At 44.1% G+C, this 21,162-nt stretch overlaps 2 protein-coding genes across 3 annotated transcripts in view; both read left to right on the top strand.

Moving 5' to 3' along the window:
* Positions 1 to 7,388: 7,388 nt before the first annotated feature.
* Positions 7,389 to 17,930, top strand: LOC143294117 (cell division control protein 42 homolog). Of its 2 annotated transcripts, XM_076605557.1 has the most exons (5): positions 7,412 to 7,603; positions 11,634 to 11,705; positions 12,510 to 12,633; positions 14,217 to 14,279; positions 16,162 to 17,930. In XM_076605557.1, the coding sequence occupies exons 1-5, from the start codon at positions 7,563 to 7,565 to the stop codon at positions 16,426 to 16,428; spliced, it is 567 nt and encodes a 188-aa protein (XP_076461672.1). In that variant the 5' UTR covers positions 7,412 to 7,562; the 3' UTR covers positions 16,429 to 17,930. The 2 variants fall into 2 exon arrangements, with proteins under 2 accessions (XP_076461666.1, XP_076461672.1); XM_076605551.1 differs by lacking the exon at positions 11,634 to 11,705 and having other exon boundaries at positions 7,389 to 7,603.
* A 2,598-nt stretch (positions 17,931 to 20,528) lies between these two features.
* LOC143294107 (IQ domain-containing protein K-like) overlaps positions 20,529 to 21,162 on the top strand; it is a 7,439-nt gene continuing 6,805 nt past the window's right edge. The window contains exon 1 of the mRNA XM_076605542.1: positions 20,529 to 20,792. Within this exon, the coding sequence (XP_076461657.1) occupies positions 20,738 to 20,792 (55 nt within the window). The 5' untranslated portion in view covers positions 20,529 to 20,737. The remainder of the gene's footprint in view (positions 20,793 to 21,162) is intronic.

Genomic DNA, 21,162 nt, shown 5'->3' with positions numbered 1-21,162 from the left:
GAAGAAACGTCAGTATACGTCTGTCGCACTCGAGTCAGTAACGCGATAACCAAAGTAGGCCCATAGCCTTAAATAGACCTTGGGCCGTACACAGTCACCGGCCCCATGTTGGAGCGAATCGAAAGTTAGCCTGGGGCTTTCCTGTAGGTGCACAAAAACTGAGTCTCGGTCGCGGACAGTGTGTTTTCGCCTTGACCAGTGGGCAAACACGGCAGTGCTTTGCAATTTCACCCAGTCGCACCGGCTAAAAGCCGATTCTGTGTCGAACCATATTTGGTATTACGTCGTCTGCACAGCTGTGGCCTTGGCAAGTGACCTCCCTGTCCATGCATCACTGTTCCAAATCAGTCGGCAAACTGACGAAACCGCTGCTGTGACAGCAGACATTGACAACAGCAAATGGGATGGTCAGTGTCGACATAAACAGCGAAAACCCAACACGTCATTCAGTCGACTCAACTGCTTTCAGTGTAACCGCATATATATATAGGCCTACTTATGCACATACAGAGACATGACCGAAGTGAGCCCAAACATATAGCGGACATAAAGAGAACAGAGAAACACAACTTTAACATTGTACATATACAAAAGTGATTAATTTGCTGATGCAGATGTTACAAGTAATAACATCCAATTTACAGGCGAACAAGTAAGAACATTAAAGCACAAAGGTAGAAGTAAAATAGATCCACTGCATGTAGGTATAGATACAAACTTCACAAAAGCATGATTTTTTTTAATTTTTTTTTGGTCTTTTTTTAGCTGGTTAAAATAAAATTAAAATTAAAAAAATTAAAAAAGCTTTGTGGGCCTATTGTTTGTGCAGCAGAAGTTCTCGTATGCTTGATTTGAAGGAACGTAATGAATCGCACAACGTAATGAATCGCACGTCTTAATGAACGAAGGAAGAAAGCTCTAAACAGATGATCCAAAAAAATGCAAAGCTAGATTTGTACAAATCGATGCGCACACGACACACACAGAGAGAGAGAGATGTTTTCTTGAATGCGGCGCGTGCATAAATCGACTGAATCTCTCTGGCCATGCTGGAACACCTGTTGTCATAACATAAAACAGAAATTGAAGTCATCACATGCAAAGCATACAAGCTGCACTGATCATGCTGTCCGCTGATGCCGCAGTGTCTACCGGGGCACACTGACTCAAGCTCAGTTAATCAGGCACATGACTAAATCACAAATCCCTTTTTTTCTTTTTTTTGTCTGTCTGTCGGTGAGTGTTCAGTTTATTTGTCAATGGAACTGCTGAGTCACAGCAATGCGCAATTGCTTTGCAAACCCATAACCGATTCAATCCAGTTTGAATGCAGCGACCGGCTTCTCATGGAGAGAGAAACCTGCCCATGAAGGTGAACATGAGGACAGGATGTACTCAAAGGGTACAGAGTGTCATTTTCACGGACTCACATGCAATCTGCCAAACATTGTGCTTTAAAAGCCTTTAACTGGTTCGGGTTAATTTAGTTTGTTGTGGTGGTGTGTGTCCATCGAGATCGATGATGACCATCGTTGTCATCCAGCTGGGGGATGGGGGGAGGGTGGTGGGGGGGGGGGGATGCTCATGAATCTATCTGTGAGTGCGCAGATGGCTGAATAGTCCAATCTGCGCACGAAATGTTCGCTGACAGTTGGGGCAGACAAAGACAGGCATATCATTGTCAGGGAGCTTGTTTGCCCGTGACTTTCTGGCCTGCCTCTTCTGAACAGCTGCAGCAGTCCTGTTGGCCTCGCACAACTTGGCACCTTTGTGCACAGCAGTGCGCCATTTGTCACGGTCCGCTGCAGATTCCTCCCAGGAGTCAGGGTTGATATCAAACGCTTTCAGAGAGACTTTCAGAGTATCTCTGAAGCGCTTCTTCTGACCTCCGTGTGATCTCTTCCCTTGTTGCAGCTCGCCATAGAAGAGCCTTTTGGGCAGCCGATGGTCTGGCATGCGCGCCACGTGTCCAGCCTAGTGAAGCTGGGACTGCATCAGGATAGTGAAGATGCTGGGAAGGGTGGCTTTTGCAAGCACCTCCGTGTCTGGGGTCCTGTCTTGCCACTTGATGTTCAGTAGCTTCCTTAGGCATGTTGTGTGGAAGTGGTTCAGCTTCTTGGCATGTCGTTGGTACACTGTCCAAGTTTCGCAGGCGTACAGTAGTGTGGGGAGAACTACTGCTCTGTACACCTTTAGCTTGGTCTCAAGACCAATGCCTCTTCTGTTCCAGACATTTGCATAGAGTCTACCAAAAGTTGCGCTTGCTCTTGCAATCCTGACGTTCACTTCATCGTCAATGGTCGCATTTTGTGACAGTGTGCTGCCAAGGTATGTGAACCGCTCCACCACACTGAGTCTCTGACCGTTGACTGTGATGTTGGGCTCAACGTGGGGTTTCCCTGGGGCTGGCTGATGGAGAACTTCAGTTTTCCTCGTGCTGATGGTAAGGCCGAAGTTCCTGCTGGCAGTGGCAAATTTGTCCACGCTGAGTTGCATGTCAGCTTGAGATCCAGCGTTGAGGGCACAATCATCAGCAAACAAAAAGTCTCTGATGATGTCTGTCATGACCTTCGTTTTTGCTTGAAGCCTTCTGAGGTTAAACAGCTTGCCATCTGTTCGGTACTTTAGGCCAATTCCAACATCGCCATCTCTGAAGGCATCAGTAAGCATTGCAGAGAACATGAGGCTGAACAGTGTTGGAGCCAGGACGCAGCCTTGCTTGACACCATTTGTGACAGGAAAAGGAGCAGATGTTTCACCATTGTCCTGGACTCGAGCCTGCATGCCTTCATGGAATTGGCTGACCAAGGAAATAAATTTCCGAGGGCATCCATACTTGGCCATGATCTTCCACAGTCCCTCTCTACTCACGGTGTCGAAGGCTTTAGTGAGGTCAACATAGGTGGAGAACAGAGCAGCATTTTGCTCCTGACATTTCTCTTGCAGCTGCCTTGCAGCAAACACCATGTCGGTGGTTCCGCGCTCTTTCCGGAATCCACATTGGCTCTCAGGCAAATGACCTTGGTCAAGGTGTGCTGTGAGGCGGTTTAGTAGGATCCTGGCAAGTATCTTGCCTGCGATAGAGAGCAAGGAAATGCCCCGATGGTTATCACAGGCTTGCCGGTTCCCCTTTCGCTTGTACAGGTGAATGATAGATGCATCTTTGAAATCCTGGGGGATCGTCTCTTCTTTCCACATGAGTGAGTACAGCTGATGGAACTTCTCAGTCAGCACAGTGCCTCCATCCTTGTAGACCTCTGCTGGTATGGAGTCTGAGCCAGGTGCTTTGCCACTGGATAGCAGACGGATTGCTTTCTGGGTCTCAAGAAGTGTTGGCGGATCGTCCAGTGCTTCGTTGATGGGGACTTGTGGGAGCCGGTCTATGGCTCATCATTTATGGAGGAAGGGCGATTTAAGACACTGTTGAAGTGCTCAGCCCAGCGTTCGAGAATTTTCTCCTTCTCGGTGATCAAGGTATTCCCATCTGCACTGAGGAGGGGGGATGATCCTGAGGATGTGGGACCGTAGACTTCTTTTAAGGCATCATAGAACCTCTTCATATCGTGACTGTCAGCATACCCCTGGATCTCATCAGCTTTGTCGCTCAACCACTTATCCTGCATCTGACGTAACTTTTGCTGAACAGTCCTGCGGATGGCATTGTACGCATCCTTTTTTGATGTGGACTTTGGGTTGCTCAGGTGGGCTTGATGCAGACGGCGTTTCTCATCCAGAAGCTGCTTGATTTCATCACAGTTTTCATCAAACCAGTCTTTGTGCTTTCTGGTCATGGGTCCCAGGGTCTCTGAAGCTGTACTATAGATCAGCTCGCGCAGGGTCCTCCAGTCAGACTCCACATTCTGGTTGTCCAGAGAGGCGGATTCCAGACGATCTTCCAGCAGCTCCACAAAGGTCTGTTTGATGGTGATGTTTTTCAGCTTAGCAATGTTGAGCCGTTTTGGAGCCTTCTGGCCTTGGGGGCGTCTCTTGGGCTGGATTCGAATATTCAGCTTCGAGACTACAAGGCGATGGTCTGTCCAACACTCGGCGCCGCACATGGTCTTTGTCACACGTACATCTTGCCTATCCCTTTTCCTGACGATGACATAATCGATGAGATGCCAATGCTTTGAGCGAGGGTGCATCCATGACGTCCTGTTACGGATAGGGAGGCAGAAAACTGTGTTGGTTATCAGCAGTTCGTGCTCTGCACAGGTCTGAACCAAAAGCAATCCATTTGGGTTGCAGTGGCCCACGCCATGCTTTCCAATCACTCCATCCCAGGAGATGTAGTCAGAGCCAACTCTAGCATTGATGTCCCCAAGAATGATGAGCTTGTCTGCTTTAGGGATGGCAGCAATGACAGAGTGAAGGTCCTCGTAGAACTTCGCCTTCACTTCATCCAGGTTGGTCATGGTTGGGGCGTAGGCACTGACAATGGTGAGGTGCTTCTGGCCAGATGCCAGTGGGAGTTTCATGGTCATAAGCCTATCGTTGACTCCCTTTGGGATTCCAGCTAGCTTGCTGACAAGTGCTGTTTTTACTGCAAAACCAACGCCAGCCTCACGTCGCTCTTCGCTTCCTCGTCCACTCCAGAAGAAGGTGTAACCAGATCCCCGTTCACAGAGCTCGCCTTCGCCTGCAAGCCGAGTCTCACTCAAGGCTGCGATGTCGATGTTGTATCTGGCGAGTTCGGATGTAACTAGTGCAGTTCTCCTTTGGGGTCTGTCCGCGTTATCTCTGTCCAGGAGAGTCCTTATGTTCCAAGCACCAATGGTGAGAGAAACTATCCTTGTTTTTTTTCTTTTCTTTCTTGTTGTTTCGACCGCTGATGTAGGGTCCCCGCCAGCCGCGGTATGCTGGCCAGGGTGATATGGAGCAGGCAATTTTTAGGGCACCTTTTCTAGCCCCTTTCTCATGCCAGGGAGGTGAGCAGTGCATTCCTAAAGAGGGCTGCTCAGACGCTCAGACGGCTGCCGAGCTCCATCGCTGCTCCTGTCGATGAAGAACAACCCTTTGGCCTGAGCCGCCTGTGTGCAGGTCTGCGGCTGCGACTGCCAGTGTACCCACACCTGTCGTTTCGTCGCTCGCCTGTCGCCACAGGACTTGGGGGTGATGAAATGATGAAGGATGAAAGGTCAATAAGGATGACTGATGACTTGCGCGATGAGTTTGTTTAAAGTGAAGAGGAGTTGCGCAACGTCGACCTCACTCTCTCGTCCGGGTCCACCAATTTCCAGTGGCAAGACTAAGTCGAGACGACTGGAGGATGAGCACGGATGCAGTGGATGACCAAGATATCCTTTCGGTGTCTCATCTTGTTCTCTGCACTCCACAGTGCGTTGCTGTAACCGCCTTCCTCTCCGTTGAACCGATAGGTTTCTTCCGCAGATTCTACCGGATCCAGACTTCGCATGCATGGGTAGACACACCCCGGGGGCCAACTGCGTGTGGCATGCACACAGCACGGTGGAGCTAGATAGCCGTCGGTGGCTCTCCTGAGCCGACGCCCTTTTATGGATCTCGTTTTTAATTCCATAAGGGTGTCTAGCCACCCGCCTCACCAGTCCCGGAAGGGAGCGGTGGGAGTGCCGGTTTAGTCGCCGGCAATCCGACCCTGAACAGGTTGTACTGGATTTCAGGTTACCAGTAGCCAGATCTAATGACCTGACCTGACCTAGATAAGATAGTACATGCAGACTGACGGTTAGGATAGTCCAGGCAGTTGACAGGTATGACTGGTCAAGTGGACTGACAGGTACGACATTAAAGGCAGAGGCTTGTAAGTTGAAAGAACGCTGATCACTCGACTGTAAGTTTGCCTTCGGGATTTTGACCATGGAGCTTTTCACTGAAGGAACACAGTCACGTTGGGGTATGTACATCTGACACTTTGAGCAGACGTTTGGCACAGTGTTTACCCCTAAATATTTTACAGTGTCCAAAAAGTACATTGCCTTCAACGCATCACACGAAATTACACCGAGTATTTTTTGTCTGCTGTAGGTCATATTCCGAACTGATGTTGAAGTTGAAGTTGACTCTTTGTTTTGATCACTCTCGTGTGATAGCAATAAATAGGTCACTGTGTCAATGTCATCTCCGGTTAAGTCATTGCCAACGTCATCATAATTATCAAAATTGGTGTCGTCGTCGTCATCGTCCTGTGTGTGTGTGTGTGTGTGTGTGTGTGTGTGTGTGTGTCCCTCTCTCATTTAGCCCTCACAAAGTCTCAGACATGCCCCGTGCCCACGGCATCACGTTTTTCCAGGCCTCCCGTCTTGCCGCGTATCGCCACCTCCGTCCACCTGCAACACTTTCCTTGTGGAACCGTGTACAAAAGAAAGAAAATACGGATAAAACTACAGCCTCAAATCACAACAAATCCCCACATTAACTTTGGTTTCATCTTGTTTTCATTTATCATCAGAAATATAGAAGGAACGTAACTGCACCCACTGAACCACTGTCTCAAAATTAACTGCTATTCTGAATGGTCATGTTCTCAACCCTGAGTCAAGGACAACTCTTCAGACAGTTCTCAAAAGAAGCAGCCCTAAAAGAATATACAAAAAAACAAAATGAAATAAAATAAGATAGAATATAATAAAATAAAGATCCTGAAAATCCATTAAAGACATTTCAAATTACCAGTGATCTGCAGAAGGATGCGACAAAGGTAATATCACGCTCTGCAACATTCATCGAAAACGAAAGACCTCTGGGAAGAGGAAAGAGGTACCCGCGAAACTAACTTCACAAACTCTTCCAGGTCAGTACTTCATGTTAAAAGAAGACTTCTTATTCGAATGTTTTGGGAACTTCGAAGGATGTGACCGTACCAGGAATAATAAATACAGTGAAAAACACACGACACATCTGCAAACACAGACAGACAGACACACACACACACACACACACACACACACACACACACACACACACACACAAGCAGTCACACATGCGCGCGCACACACACACACACATACGCACACACACACACACACACACACACACACACACACACACACCACGCGCCTGGGACAAAGTCCAGTCAAACCACTTAACTTTGGACCAAGAGCGGGGAGAGACAATTACGTGAGTCATAGTAGTGCACAGTGCAGCACAACAATTGGCGACGTATCCGGATCAGTGCTTGATATTAAAAGAAGACTTCTTATTCGAATGTCTAGTTTAAAGTCATTAAATCAGTTCGGATCAATACGTTTGCACACACACACACACACACACACACAATCTCAGTACGCATCTGCAAACACACACAATTTCAGGACACATATACAAACACACACGCACACACACACACACACACACACACACACGCACTAGCACTCCACACGCCCGAGACAAATTCCGGTCAAACCACATAACTTAGGACCGAGAGCGGAAAGAAGACAATAAGTGTTGTTGTGCGAGTCAGTAGTGCTACTTGCAGCGCAACAATTGGCGACGTATCGTTGAGCTTTCAGTGGCCCTCCTCCAGAAATACGAGGGCTCAGGCCACAGTTCAAGGAAAGCTGTTCCATGCCCACGGTAGAGTCATGGCAGAGAAAGTGGTGAAGTGTATCCTTGTGGGAGACAGGCAAGTATTTCACGGTTGTTGTTGTGACTGATTTTGAGTACAATCTATCAAATTAGGCCTATTTGTAAATCTGAGATAATTGCTCACAAATGGTAGCTGTAGGTTTTCCTTTTCTTTTTCTTTTTTTTTTCTTCTGCCCCATCATCTGCACCGTTTCAGTGGCATTCCTCCCACACCGCTCATTTAGATTCCCCCATACACGGCCACACCCGGCCGGGTCCGTCCGTCGCAGTTCCAGCGTCGGCAGTCCACAGGGAACCATCGATGTTAGGTCGCCAGGAGGCCACACACCAGAGGAAACCCTGCACTGCTGCTGAGTCACTTCGGTGGTGTTCAGTGGTGCCTGTTCTGTTTTAACGTACTTAGGACACCACCTACTAAGCCCCCTACTAACGACAATAATGGCTTAGTCGCGGAGCCAGACTGAGTGAGCGTCCCTTCCAGAGTGGAGACCGCCACCGACGTCCCTCAAACTACAGCCCCCCATGAATCTGCCGACACTGACGACATTGACAGGACTCACCCCAAGCACGGAAGTTGAGGGGTATCGAAACTGAGGTCACCATGAGAGCAGGGCATGAAAGGCCACAGACTTTGAGACTATTTTGTTTATATTGATGACGATGAAGGAGGATGAGGTTGACGATGATGATGACGATGTTGCTATGGAGGTCCATTTTGGTTTGGGACTGCATGACAAGGCTGTACTCTACGCTTCCTGTCACAATGATATCCCGGCGTTAACCAGGCCCGAGAGATACAGACACTTGCAGTGTTGGTCAGGTAATTAGAGCAACACACCCAAAGACGCATCCTTGAAGTGGATGACACTCGACTGTGTGGTCCCAGTCTTCCCATTTGAGCCCACAGCACACTCAGCTCTGGGTAGGAGCTGGCCACGGGTCGAAAAACCCACCTCCGCTGGGATTCGAACCCGCGTCCTCCCAGCCGTCAGTCCGCGACGCTAACCACTTCGCCACGGCGGCTGGTAGGTTTCCTTTTCTTTCTTTCTTTTCTTTTTTTAACTGAAATTTTATTAATCAGAATCGACAGTTTATGTCTTGGTTTCTTTCCAATACGTATCAATGCATTTACAATTAGTACGTCTATTATTATAGCTAAGGGGCCTACTGTAAAATGAGTTTATGGCTTGATTTCTTTCCAATACATATCAATGTATTTACAGTTAGTATGTCTACTATGATCGTTGGCTGTGGTAAAACTATAACCGCTAGATCTACTACTGCAGCACGATTTATTAAACTATCACTGCCATAATCAAGATGACCGCTGCCACTAGTATTTTGTAACAGACAATAGCTATTTATTTCAGTGAAATTAAAAAGTTCTGTTCTTGGTGTGAGAAAAACTATCTGGATCTCAACGTATTGAAAACAAAAGAAATGTTAATAGATTTTCGGAAAGACCCCTTGCCTGTAGCTAACCTTGTTACTGATGGTCAAACAGTGGAGAGGGTCAATGAATATAGATATTTAGGGACCATCTTAGACAATAAGTTGACTTTTGACAGAAATGTTGATGTTCATAAGAAATGTCAATCTAGAATTTTTTGTTTACAGAAGCTTAGAAATGTTGGTATAAATTTAAATATTCTTCAAAGTTATTATCGATGTTGTATCGAGTCCGTGCTCACAGTTTCATTTATGTGCTGGTATGGAAGTTTGGGAATGAGGAGTAAGCGTGTTTTGAACGTTGTCATGAGTGTATGCAGTAAAATTGTGGGAGTGAAACAAGCTAGTATGCAAGAGCTGTATGAAAGTCGAGTGATTAAAAAAAGCAGGCAGATAGCAACTGATGACACCCATATTTCAGCAAAGCATTATGGGCTATTGCCATCAGGACGACGCTACAGAACCTTTAACCCCTAGGCTGCCTGCATGACGAGATAACTCGTCATGGCAAGCATGTATGCTTCGCTGCCTGCATGACGAGATAACTCGTCATCGAAATATTCTGACTTTTCCCTGGTTTGCATTCACTTCCTTGGCAAAAATAGTGGTAGCTTTAGCCTGGGGAATCTCTCTAGATTCTATTCATAGCTAGAAACCCCATCTACGTCATGAAGCAGTCCTTTATTTGAACGTTTTGGTTGGGTCACTGTCCAAGTGTTTGCCTGACTTCTCTCCTCGCTCGCTCAACAAAATGTCGGACTGACGCCGTGTTCAAGACATGCGATCGTGACGAACTAAATCAACCATGATTTCTTTCTTTAGCTGATGCTCAGAAAGAATTGAAGCGTAAATTCGAAGGAGAAGATAGAGATGAACATTTATAGGACGATCTGATAGAAAATAAATGAATAATGAAGAGAGTGGCCACGATGCGACTGTCAGTGAGTGATGCCGGCTGTACAGATCTTAGCAGACGACAGATGACCGAATTAGCAGCAGAGCGATTGTCTTGGCACGCAGCCAACGCGGTCTGATGAGAACTGAATCAAGTGACCGTGTGAGAGGGGTGAGGAGGAGGGGGGGTGGAGACTGAGGGGGCGTGGCCTCACATCCATCTTATCACTTGGAGAAGTCACAATGTATTGTGTATCTATCTCTTAAAAAAAATATATATATTGTGGTTGTTCTAGTATGATTTTGGGTTTGCAGATATCCATTTGTCCAGAAAATATTATGTTTTTGTGCAAATTACCTGACTAATGTTTGTAATGAACAAGTTGAAAATGTGACAAAAAACAAAACACTGATTTCAAAACAACAGCATGTCACTAAAAATATATAAAATGGGAAAACAGCATGTGTTTTGTATTCTTTATTCATTTACCTTTCAGAAAATATATACTTTTATGGGTCTTTCTCCAATAACAAAGAGCACAGAATTTTTTGAAAATTTATACCCGTTTTTTGTGAAAAAACCCTGGCAAATAGATTTCACTTAAATCTTATTTTCCTGGCAGCGAAAGGGTTAAGTTGAAATCCAGAGCTCTGAAGACTTTTATTCCACGTTCAATCCACCTTTTAAATTCTTGAGAACTCTGTGTGTGTGTGTGTGTGTGTGTGTGTGTGTGTGTGTGTGTGTGTGTGTGTGTGTGCGCGCGCGCGCACTCTCATGTGAGACGTGTGAAAGTCCGTGCATAATAGGTTGTACCTTGTTCTAGTTGTGGTGTGTGTGTGTGTGTGTGTGTGTGTGTGTGTGTGTGTGTGTGTACTGAGCTTAAAAACGTGACAATTGGTTATAATGAATGTGCAATATGTAGGAGAAATAATGTGCAATATGCAGGATGAATGTACAATGGAATGTGTCTAATGCTAACGTCCATATTCTAATTATATTTCTGTTAATAATTACGATGTAATAATTAATTGCAATGTTTTTAAAAGCGAATATGTGAAATGCTTTTATTTGAGAACATATGTTTATTACTCTTGTTTAATCAAGTAATCCGCGTGTGTGGGGTGGGTGGGTGGGTGCGGGTGTGTGCTGATTATCTGGTTGCGGTTTTCCGCAATTAATTTTTATTCTTATCTTATCTGTCTATTATAATCAATGTGCAGTATAGTAGGCTACGTTTATAATTATATTCAAATAATGTTTCTTAATTCTTTCTGTTTTTACATTAAGAATACTAGTTATTACCTGCAGTGTGTGGATGTATAACGGTATATGTGATATTTTTTACATTTGTATCTTGGTAATATTCGTAAAAGCTGTTGTTGACTTTTACAGTTATGGTCCTTATGTTGTTTACTTGTCTATGTTGTGATAATGCACCTGACCAAATTTCTCCAGTTGGAGATAATAAAGTTATTCTTATCTTATCTTATCTTATCTTATCTTATCTTATCTTATCTTATCTACGATCACTCATGGTCATGTTATCTTCACCACCACCATCGTCACGACTGTTCCATCTGTGTGTACTGCCATCAACACTGCTGCTGCAAGCACTGCTTCTATTATCACTACCAGTTACCAGTCGATTACACCTACTCACCCCAGAATCCCTATCAATGTGCAGCGTATATGATCAATTAATTGTTGCTGGTCTTGTTCACAGCATGGTCGGCAAGATGACCCTGGCAGAAACCTTTGTTTCTGGACAATACCCAGAGGAACCTGTCCCTATAACGTGAGTCATTTTATAATGAAAGTCATCTGACGACGGTGATGATGAAAACGACGTCCATGGCGTGTAATTCGTGACTGTTGTTTCACTTCACTGTGCTATGGATAAGGAAGTGCATGGCAACAATATTTTTGGTCAGCACGCAGGCTATGCTGGGAGCAGTGCCAAACGCCGCACTTTATACCCACCAGTCCATAATAAACCTAAAACCATCAGCACGCAGGCTATGCTGGAGCAGTGCCAAACGCCGCACTTTATACCCACCAGTCCATAATAAACCTAAAACCATCAGCACGCAGGCTATGCTGGGAGCAGTGCCAAACGCCGCACTTTATACCCACCAGTCCATAATAAACCTAAAACCAGTCTCCGATATCGAGAAATGAATGCCATTCATTCGGACCATCCACAGAACTGAAAGCCATATGTTCGTTCCCCAATTCTGATTTTATTTTTTTTCATTTTGTGGTATCCTTGATTCAACTTAAACAAATCAGTTGCTCTTCATCTCATATTTATCTTATTGTAGGCATTTTTTTTTTTTAACTGAAAATGTCATGTTCAATATTCAACAATTGTGAGAAAATCGATCTTTTTTTTTTGCGATTCTAGAAATTTCAGTCTATTACTTGACAAGAAATTGAATCTGGTAATCAAGGTAATCAATATTTCATTCATTGTATTCCTCTTTAGTTTATATCTAAAGTTCACGTACAGAACTGATTCGACTTTGATTTAAAATTACCCCCTTTTTAACCAGTCCACTTAAAGAAATTAAAATATCTTTTGATGTTTTCTTTCATTCAGAGCTGAAAACAGAACCAGATCAACGCAGGTGATTTTAGGCCAAGAAAGGGTGACTTTGGATCTGTGGATTACTTGTGGGCTGGACGGCTGTGAAAGATTCCGTCAGCTGTGCTATCCAGGCGCTGTAAGTTGTGCAAACTACAGTGTACTTTTTGCAGTATGTGAACACTGCAGCTACTTATTGCAGTATGTGAACACTATAATCCATTCACTGAATTCGCACCGGGGAAAATGATAGCAAGCAGTATTGATATACGTACATAATATATGATCTCTCTCTCTCTCTCTCTCTCTCTCTCTCTCTCTCTCCACACACACACACACACACACACACACACACACACACACACACACACATATATATATATATATATATATATATATATTGATAGATAGATGGCTGGACTTGCGTGTGTGTATGTACACATAAATATATGTATGTGTCTGTATGCACTGAACGTCTTTCACTTTGCCGTGTTTGGGTGATGTACGATCTGCATACATATATGTGTGTGCATGTGCCTGAAATAATGCTACTGTTTATCTTCGTCATTTCACATTGTGATTACATGTCTCCTTTTCTGCTGTTCGCTCAGACTGGACAGTAAGCCTGCGCCGCTTTTTCGTCTACGGTAGGTCGGACTGTCTTGCTATTCTTGTGCCAAGGCCTTGTTTCTTCTTCTTCATCTTCTTTTCCTTCTTCTGTCTGTTGATTTTCATTTTTCTTTCCACCACAGTTCATTCTTTTAACTTTTATTTATCACCCCCTTTTTAATAGTTTAGTTTTGTTGAAGTTCAAAAATGGTCAGTTTCAGTCGAATTTCTAGCTGTGAAGACATCCGTCGCATACTCAGGATGCAGAAGTATCACGACAGGGCTGTGTGTGATATTTTCTTGATGTCCTGTTTAGCTATTACTGTGATATATTGCGACGTGATCCAAGTAAAATGCTATTTAAACCAAGTGATGGCAAGTCAAGGTTTTGACGTTAAGGGCGTGAAGCCGATAGGTCGTTAAACTCCACTCTACCGAAGTCCAGGTTCCAAAGGCCGATGCATTGGAGACGCCAGTTTCACAAGCCTGCTGTCAATCTCGTCAGCGGTGTCTCAAATGGGAAGGCTATATATAACCTGAAGAGGGATGAATTCCAAAACATTCTCTCCACGACCAACTTGTGACTTGGTATAGATTTAATAGGCGTGCACGCTGCCACCAAAGAGAAGCCCGACAAATGACAATAATGATCTCGTCTACCGTTGATATGGACTATACCTCGATGAGGATCGTGCTTGCTGGAGACAGACAGTGACAGAGGAGCGAATCGCACAAGTGGTGGGCTAATGGAGACACTGGGAGGAGGGCAGCTAGCTCTCTGTCAACTTTCCAGTGCGAGAACTGCAACAAAGAGAAAGACTGTCGATCCATGCCTAGACTGTCCACCCATCGCAGACGCTGTTCAAGTTTCAACAGGCGAATTTGTTTGTCTTGTGAGACAGGATACCGCTGTTGCTGCTACTATAGAAACCATATTACCCATTACTACTACTTCGACTACGATTACGACTACTACTTCAATATACAAAGTTATTTATGAGCTAGCTCAGTTTCCTATGTCAATAACTAGTCATCATAGGGACACACACGTGATCTACCATCAGTGATTTTTATTTGTTTGTTTGTTGTTTTTTTTGGTGTGTGTGTGTGCAGGACATCTTCATGTTCTGTTTTTCATTGGTCTCAAGGCAGTCCCTGTCGAACGTCAGTGTCAAGGTACTGAATACTTCTTCTTTCGCGGGCAGCAACTCCCACGTTCACTCGTATGTACACGAGTAGGCTTTTTCGTGTATGACCGTTTTTACCTCGCCATGTAGGCAGCCATACTCCGTTTTCGAGGGGAGGGGCATGGGGGATGGGGGTTGCAGGCTGGGTATTTTCTTGTTTCTATAACCCACTGAACGCTGACATGGATTACGTGATCTTTAACGTGCGTATTTGATCTTCTGCTACACACGATTGGGATTCTAACCCTGGACCTCAGATTGAAAGTCCAACGCTTTAACCTCTCGGCTGTTGCGCCCGCCCGTCGTACTGAATACAACTTCACAGACCCCCAACCCCCACCCATCCCACCCCACGTTTCGTTGCCATGGAACTGGTTTTGTTTATCTGCAAAAAACGAACGAACAAACAAACAACAACAACAAAAACCGAAAGACTTTCGGCAGTCTAGTTTATACTCCGTTTATTTCAAGCTTGATTTTCAAGATCTGTTCTAAATCAGTGAAAGTCAGGTGTTCTCAACATGTAACTTGCGTTTGCTCTCATAATAAACATTTTTTGTCAATGCCTCGTTTGAATCCCTCAACTGCCGGGGGTAAAACAGTAGAAGTGACATCTCATGTTGTAAAACAATACCCGGAACAATCAGCCAAAACCTGAAAATAGTCTGGAGATAAACTACTCCAGACCAAATGCGCGAATTTTCATCTTTCTACAGAGTTATATCCCTTCTTCTGATGATGTCATCAGTGACGTCACTATGACTGTGACCTATATCATGGCAGGCAAGGGGTTAAAATACTTTGCATTAAAAATCTGGCGTTGATGTTACTACAGAAAAAAACAAACACTGATATTTCTTTTAAAAATATGTGCTGTTAAAGTTATTCTTAGTTCTGAAATCAGCAGACATTTTTAGTTAACTGCTGTCATCTTCTGTAACTCATCCCCACCCTCAAAATGTTCATTCCCAGTTCATTCACCCCGCCACAATGATGTTCGGGTGTTACAGGCGATGACACTGATTTTGACGATGATGATGGTGCTGATAACGTATACAGAATTTGCACGCACGCACGCACGCACGCACACACACACACTACTACTACTACTACTACTACTAACGCTGCTGCTACTTCTGCTACTACTACTAATAATCATCATCACAACAATAACAACAATCGTCACCATCATCATCATCGCCATCATCAACATCATAAAAGAAATGGTTTAAACAAGTGGGGGAGATCATGATCATGATGATGGTGGTGATACATCAGTTGATGTTGAGGATGATAATAACGATGACGGCTGCGACGATGGTAACAGCTTCAACTGATGATGATGATAATGGCAATAACCATATTTCACCAACTTATCATATCACTCATACAAGGGTTCTCATTATTACCTCTAACATGACAGCACTATGGTATAAATGGCTGGATGGATAGACGGATATTTATTGGTTTCTTAAGTCGCGCATCGACGATAAGAGGAATGGTTAACATGATGTTGTTGCTGCTGTGGTCATCATTATCGTTATCATCATCATCATTCTTATTATTTTATCATCATCAATATCAGATTAGCTTATTCTCATCCATGCGCATAATTATGTCTTATTATGACAGAACCACACCTTGCTGGAGCAGGACTGGTGTTTACTGGATTATAGTGATAATGATGGCGATGGTGGCGATGACGCTAAAGATGATGATGGTAGTGAAGATGATAAATATGATTAAAATAAAAATGAAAAAAAAATTATTTAATTAAAAAAAACCGCGTAGCATATGTGTAGTACAATCGTTTTCTAATATTCAGAAACAAACATCAGGTGTTTTATAATAACAGAACTTTTTTTTTCCAGTGGATTCCTGAAATCCAAAGACATTGTCCTCATGTCCCCTTCATGATCGTGGGAACGAAAATGGATTTACGCACAGATGAACGGAAGGAACACCAACAGAAACCCATCACCACAGATGAGGGGGAACGATTCGCCACGACTTTAGGTGCCAAGAGTTACATGGAATGTTCAGCCAAAAGCGGTGAGAACTTGAAGCAGACGATGGAACAGCCGGTACGGCTTGCCCTGACCGAAAGAAAACCGAGAAAGAATTGCAGACTTATGTGAAAGTGACCGGTCAGATCACCGTCGATAACCATTTTTATTTTAGCCTATGGTTTACATTCAACTTCTCTCCCGGCACAGGCGATTAAAAAATGTTTTTAAAATGTTCAAGTCATACGGTTATATCCGCAAAAGCAAAGGAATGCAACGAAAAAAACAATTTGTGAATCTGTGGTTATAAAAACAAGAACAATAAAACAGGTACTTCCATACTGACTCAAACTTTACATTACAAAAGGAATAATCGGAGTTCGATCTGAGTGGATGGTACAAACTTCTTTTGCAAATCAAGTTATGCTGTTGTTGAAAATAAGAGTGAAACTCCTACATCATCCATATGCACATGCTATGATGCAGACACACACATCAATAAGCAATAACCCACGTAAAACTCCCGCGTGTGCGTAGACATCTATACTGAAGTCATGGGATACATCGTTTTATTATTCTAATTTCATGTCTCATTCATTGTTTAAAGCATCTTTTCAACGTCATTTTCAAATGACAGGAATAATGTTGTTTACCTGCATTTATTTTCATCCAACTGTCTGTTGTTCAATTACACACACACGCGCGCGCGCACAGGCACGCACGCACACACTCATACATCTACCTATCTCTCTCTCCCTTTCTCTGTTTCTGTATAAATGTATGTACAGTCGTGTACTATCGACAGTAATATGTAAAGTTCAAAATGAAACTAAATCCGTTTCTGTAGGCATACTATTATCGACCACAAGCAAGCAGTCATTTCGCAATACAATGAAGACAAATTCGACAGTTCTTGTTGGGATCCGTCACAATCCTGGCTTAACACGGTGACACAGCATCCGCAATGATTGTCATAAGATCGGAAGCTCACAAATCAGCGCAGTACATCCTTAAAGAGGGGTGAAAAGCAAGTTTGACTGCAAATATTCTTCAAACCGTCACGTACATTTTTTTTTTTCAATAAAAAATCCATCATTTTCTCAGTATCTCACCATCAGCTGTCTTCGATACCACGTAGCGGTTAGAAGCAAGCCATGTTCTAGAAAATCAAAGATAAACAGAAGCAGTTTTCGATTCCTTGTCCACCATTAATTTTGCTTTCTCGCCCACCACAAGATCTGCTTTTGCTGTTCGCCCTTTGTCATTCAAAAAGACACTTTTATAGTTGAACCCGTACTTATATCTCCATGGACCGATTCGGAAGACATAAATATTCGTTTTGATCTCAAAGTAAAATAGGAGCGTTAAAAAAAATTGTTTCCCTTTCAGTCCCCTTTAATGGATTAGTTTGCCTCTGATGAGACAGCGTGTTCTGGTTGGCCCAAATGAATTCGTGTCACTGAAGTAAAAATAAACGCAATGACCTTTTGGCCCGAGCGTAACACGCCCTTCCTGTTTGGCAGGAGTGGAACTATGCGCAACGGATACCATATCCAGCTGCTTTCCCAGCTGTATGTGTAGATACGATGCCTTTCAGAATTATTTGAACAATAAAAGGATCACACGTTTTTTCACTTGTTGATATGCGCGCGTAATTGTCTAACTCTGTGTGTGTGTGTGTGTGTGTGTGTGTGTGTGTGTGTGTGTGTGTGTGTTGTGTCGTTTTTTGTTTGTTGTAGTTGTTGCTTTTCTTTTATTACGGAGGAGTGGAGAGTCACTGAGAGAGAGAGAGAGAGAGAGAGAGAGAGAGCACATCATACACTCAAAACAGTATCAAATCAAAATATAAAAGACATGAAAATCAACACACACACACACACACACACACACACACACACACACACACACACACAGAGAGAGAGAGAGAGAGAGAGAGAGAAGGCAGTAATAATGTGGAGAATCCGGTGACCCAAAAGTCTTCAGACCGAAATGGAAAGCATTACCAGTCTAAGGCATCCGAATCTCGCGTGCCGTTTCCAGAAATGACATTACCTTCAAATACTATCCGCATGTCTTTACAAATATACAAATAAACGTATAGGTTTACGTGAAGTTTGTCTCCTAATTTTGCAGTTGTGAGTGTGCGCGCGCGCGGATAAGTGCGTACATGTGCCGTGTGTGCTCTCGGATGTGCGTGCGTGCGTGCGTGAGTGCGTGTGTGTGTGTCTGTGTCAGTGTGTGTGTCTGTGTCTGTGTCTGTGTGTGTGTGTGTGATTGGGCGTACCCACTTCTGCACCCAATGTCAGTGTTACTTAAAATACATGTATCCATGTCAATCACTGAGAAAACAAAAGAAGAAAAAAATCGGTGGTTTGTGCTTGCCTCTTCAGTTTCATTGTGTGCGGCATGAAGGTGAATACAGTGTATGTGCGCGATAGGGAAACAGACATGAAATGAAACTAAGAGGATTGTTTCAACTTATTTACTGATTAATCACCACTCAGTGGACATACTACACGGAGACTTGAGAAACAGCCACTTTCTTAGCGCCTGGAAAATAATCATGTGTCACTGATCGATCCTGCCGAATTGAGCTGAACACACTCACACTCACATGCACATATTTTCGCTTCCGTTTCTCAAGGAGACGTCGCTGCACCACACCACATCTGCTGGGCACGAGGTGTCTGTCTAACCTGCTCCAAAACCCAACGCTCGTCAGGCCATTAGTGCATTAGAGTCAGTGGATTTCTTCTACAGAATTTTGCAAGATGAAGACACTTATGATGTTCCTACGGATTTTTTTTTTCTCAGTGCGCCAAGTGCACCCCCACCCCCACCCCCCTTTATCGACTCATCTGAATGGCCAGACGCTCAGTTTGCCACTGATTTTCCAGTCAATATACTCGGGGGGTGGGGGGGGGGGGGTACGGCGATACCGAGATTCGAATCCTCACAGACATTGTATTGGCAGATAAGTGTCTTAACCATTTAACAAACACACACGACACACACACACACACACACACACACACACACACACACACACACACACACACACACACACTGGCACACACCGTGGCACGCACACACACACACACACACACACACACACACACACACTGACACAGACACACACACACACACACACACACACACTGGCACACACACACACACACACACACACACACACACACACACACACACACACACACACACACACACACACACACACACACACACACACACTGACAGAGAGAGAGAGAGAGAGAGAGAGAGAGAGAGAGAGAGAGAGAGAGAGAGAGAGAGAGAGAGAGAGAGAGAGCGAGCAAAGAGAGATAGACTAACTGAAAAAAAGAGAAGCATAAACAGAAAAGGGGACATAGACATAGCCGGCCCTGTCGATCTGAACGGTTGAATTTTCCTGAAATGTCCAAACGATTTGTAAAATCTGCACTTTAACAACGTGCTTTCGTGTTATCTAACTCATGAAGACGTTTATTTCAGAAGGACCACTCTACTACTGCTGAAGTGCACGCATTGATAGATATTGCTGATACCTTCTTATATTTTACTGCATACTGTTTCAAGTTGCAAATGTCCATTGCCCAATGAGAGTTCATTGTCTTTCGCTACACCCACTGATCACGAGAGAAATGAAAAGAAACAGTGGGTGATTTTTTCCCACCCAGCCGCGGCCCCAAAGAAAGAGAGCGAAAGTGGATAGAAAGGGAGAGACATAGAGACAGGGACAGGTACACCTCGGACACAGAAACAGAGACAGACAAATAGAGAGACAGAGAAAGAGATCGGGTTTTTTTTAGGGTAACTTGAAAAATGCACACTGCAACACGACCACAACCAGACAAAAACACACACAATTAAAGACAAAAGAGGAAAATCGTACTGCTTCAGTTTAAGTTTCAAGGTGTTAAGTCAGACAACTACATTGTAATAAAAACCGCATTTATTACAATGTAGTTGTACGACTTTACGATGCGTAAATTATTACACACACACACACACACACACACACACACACACACACAGAGGGTGGGGGGCCGGAAGGTCGGCGTGAGGGTTGGGGTGGGGGATGGGGGTTCAGCTTTGACTGAGGCCACTGATGTCTGTGACTATGACCCATGCAGCTGATCTCCCTTAACACAAGGGACGTAAACTGAAATCTCCATTATTGATGGCACAGTGCTCAACCGTCATTTAGAGTACTCTCCCCTGTTTCTATGGTAAAGCACTTCTGGTTTCGCAGAGTTCAATGTGATTTTCCCCGATACCTCACCAGAATTCTGGCATCCACAACACATGTCTAGGAGTAGATGATATGTGATCTCAGAGTATAAAGTGAAGGGCCTGGCAGATCTGGGGCTTTCGACGAAAGCTGTGATCCTTTTCCATTGAAGAGATCAACTGAACTCCAAGCAACATGTCGGTCATAACCCGAGTTTCAGAGCCAAACCTGTGGGATGAAATCTGCAAAGGTACTGTGTTTTGTACGACCATTGCGGGATGGGGGTGTGGTTGGCGGCGGATGTGTTAAACTATCATGCACAGACGATCAAGCGTGTGCTTGTTGGTCTTGTCGCACAAAAGGACAATTAAAGGGGTGTTGTTTTTTTCTTGTTTTTTTATGTCCATGAAGCGAGGCCCCTGTGTGTGTGTGTGTGTGTGTGTGTGTGTGTGTGTGTGTGTGTGTCCTGCAGCTTTGGTTAGACATGAAAATAATTGCTAACAACTTTGGGAATATAGCTTTATCTCATCATACGTTTTCTTTTGTAAATACACAATGTACTGTTGTTATGGGTCCCCCACTCACCCCCCCTTTAAAAAAAAAAAATCATGTGTCAGCAT

Source organism: Babylonia areolata, chromosome 1, assembly GCF_041734735.1.
Source record: "Babylonia areolata isolate BAREFJ2019XMU chromosome 1, ASM4173473v1, whole genome shotgun sequence".
NCBI classification, from domain to species: Eukaryota; Metazoa; Mollusca; class Gastropoda; order Neogastropoda; family Buccinidae; genus Babylonia; species Babylonia areolata.
This window is presented reverse-complemented; position numbering and strand designations above follow the sequence as displayed.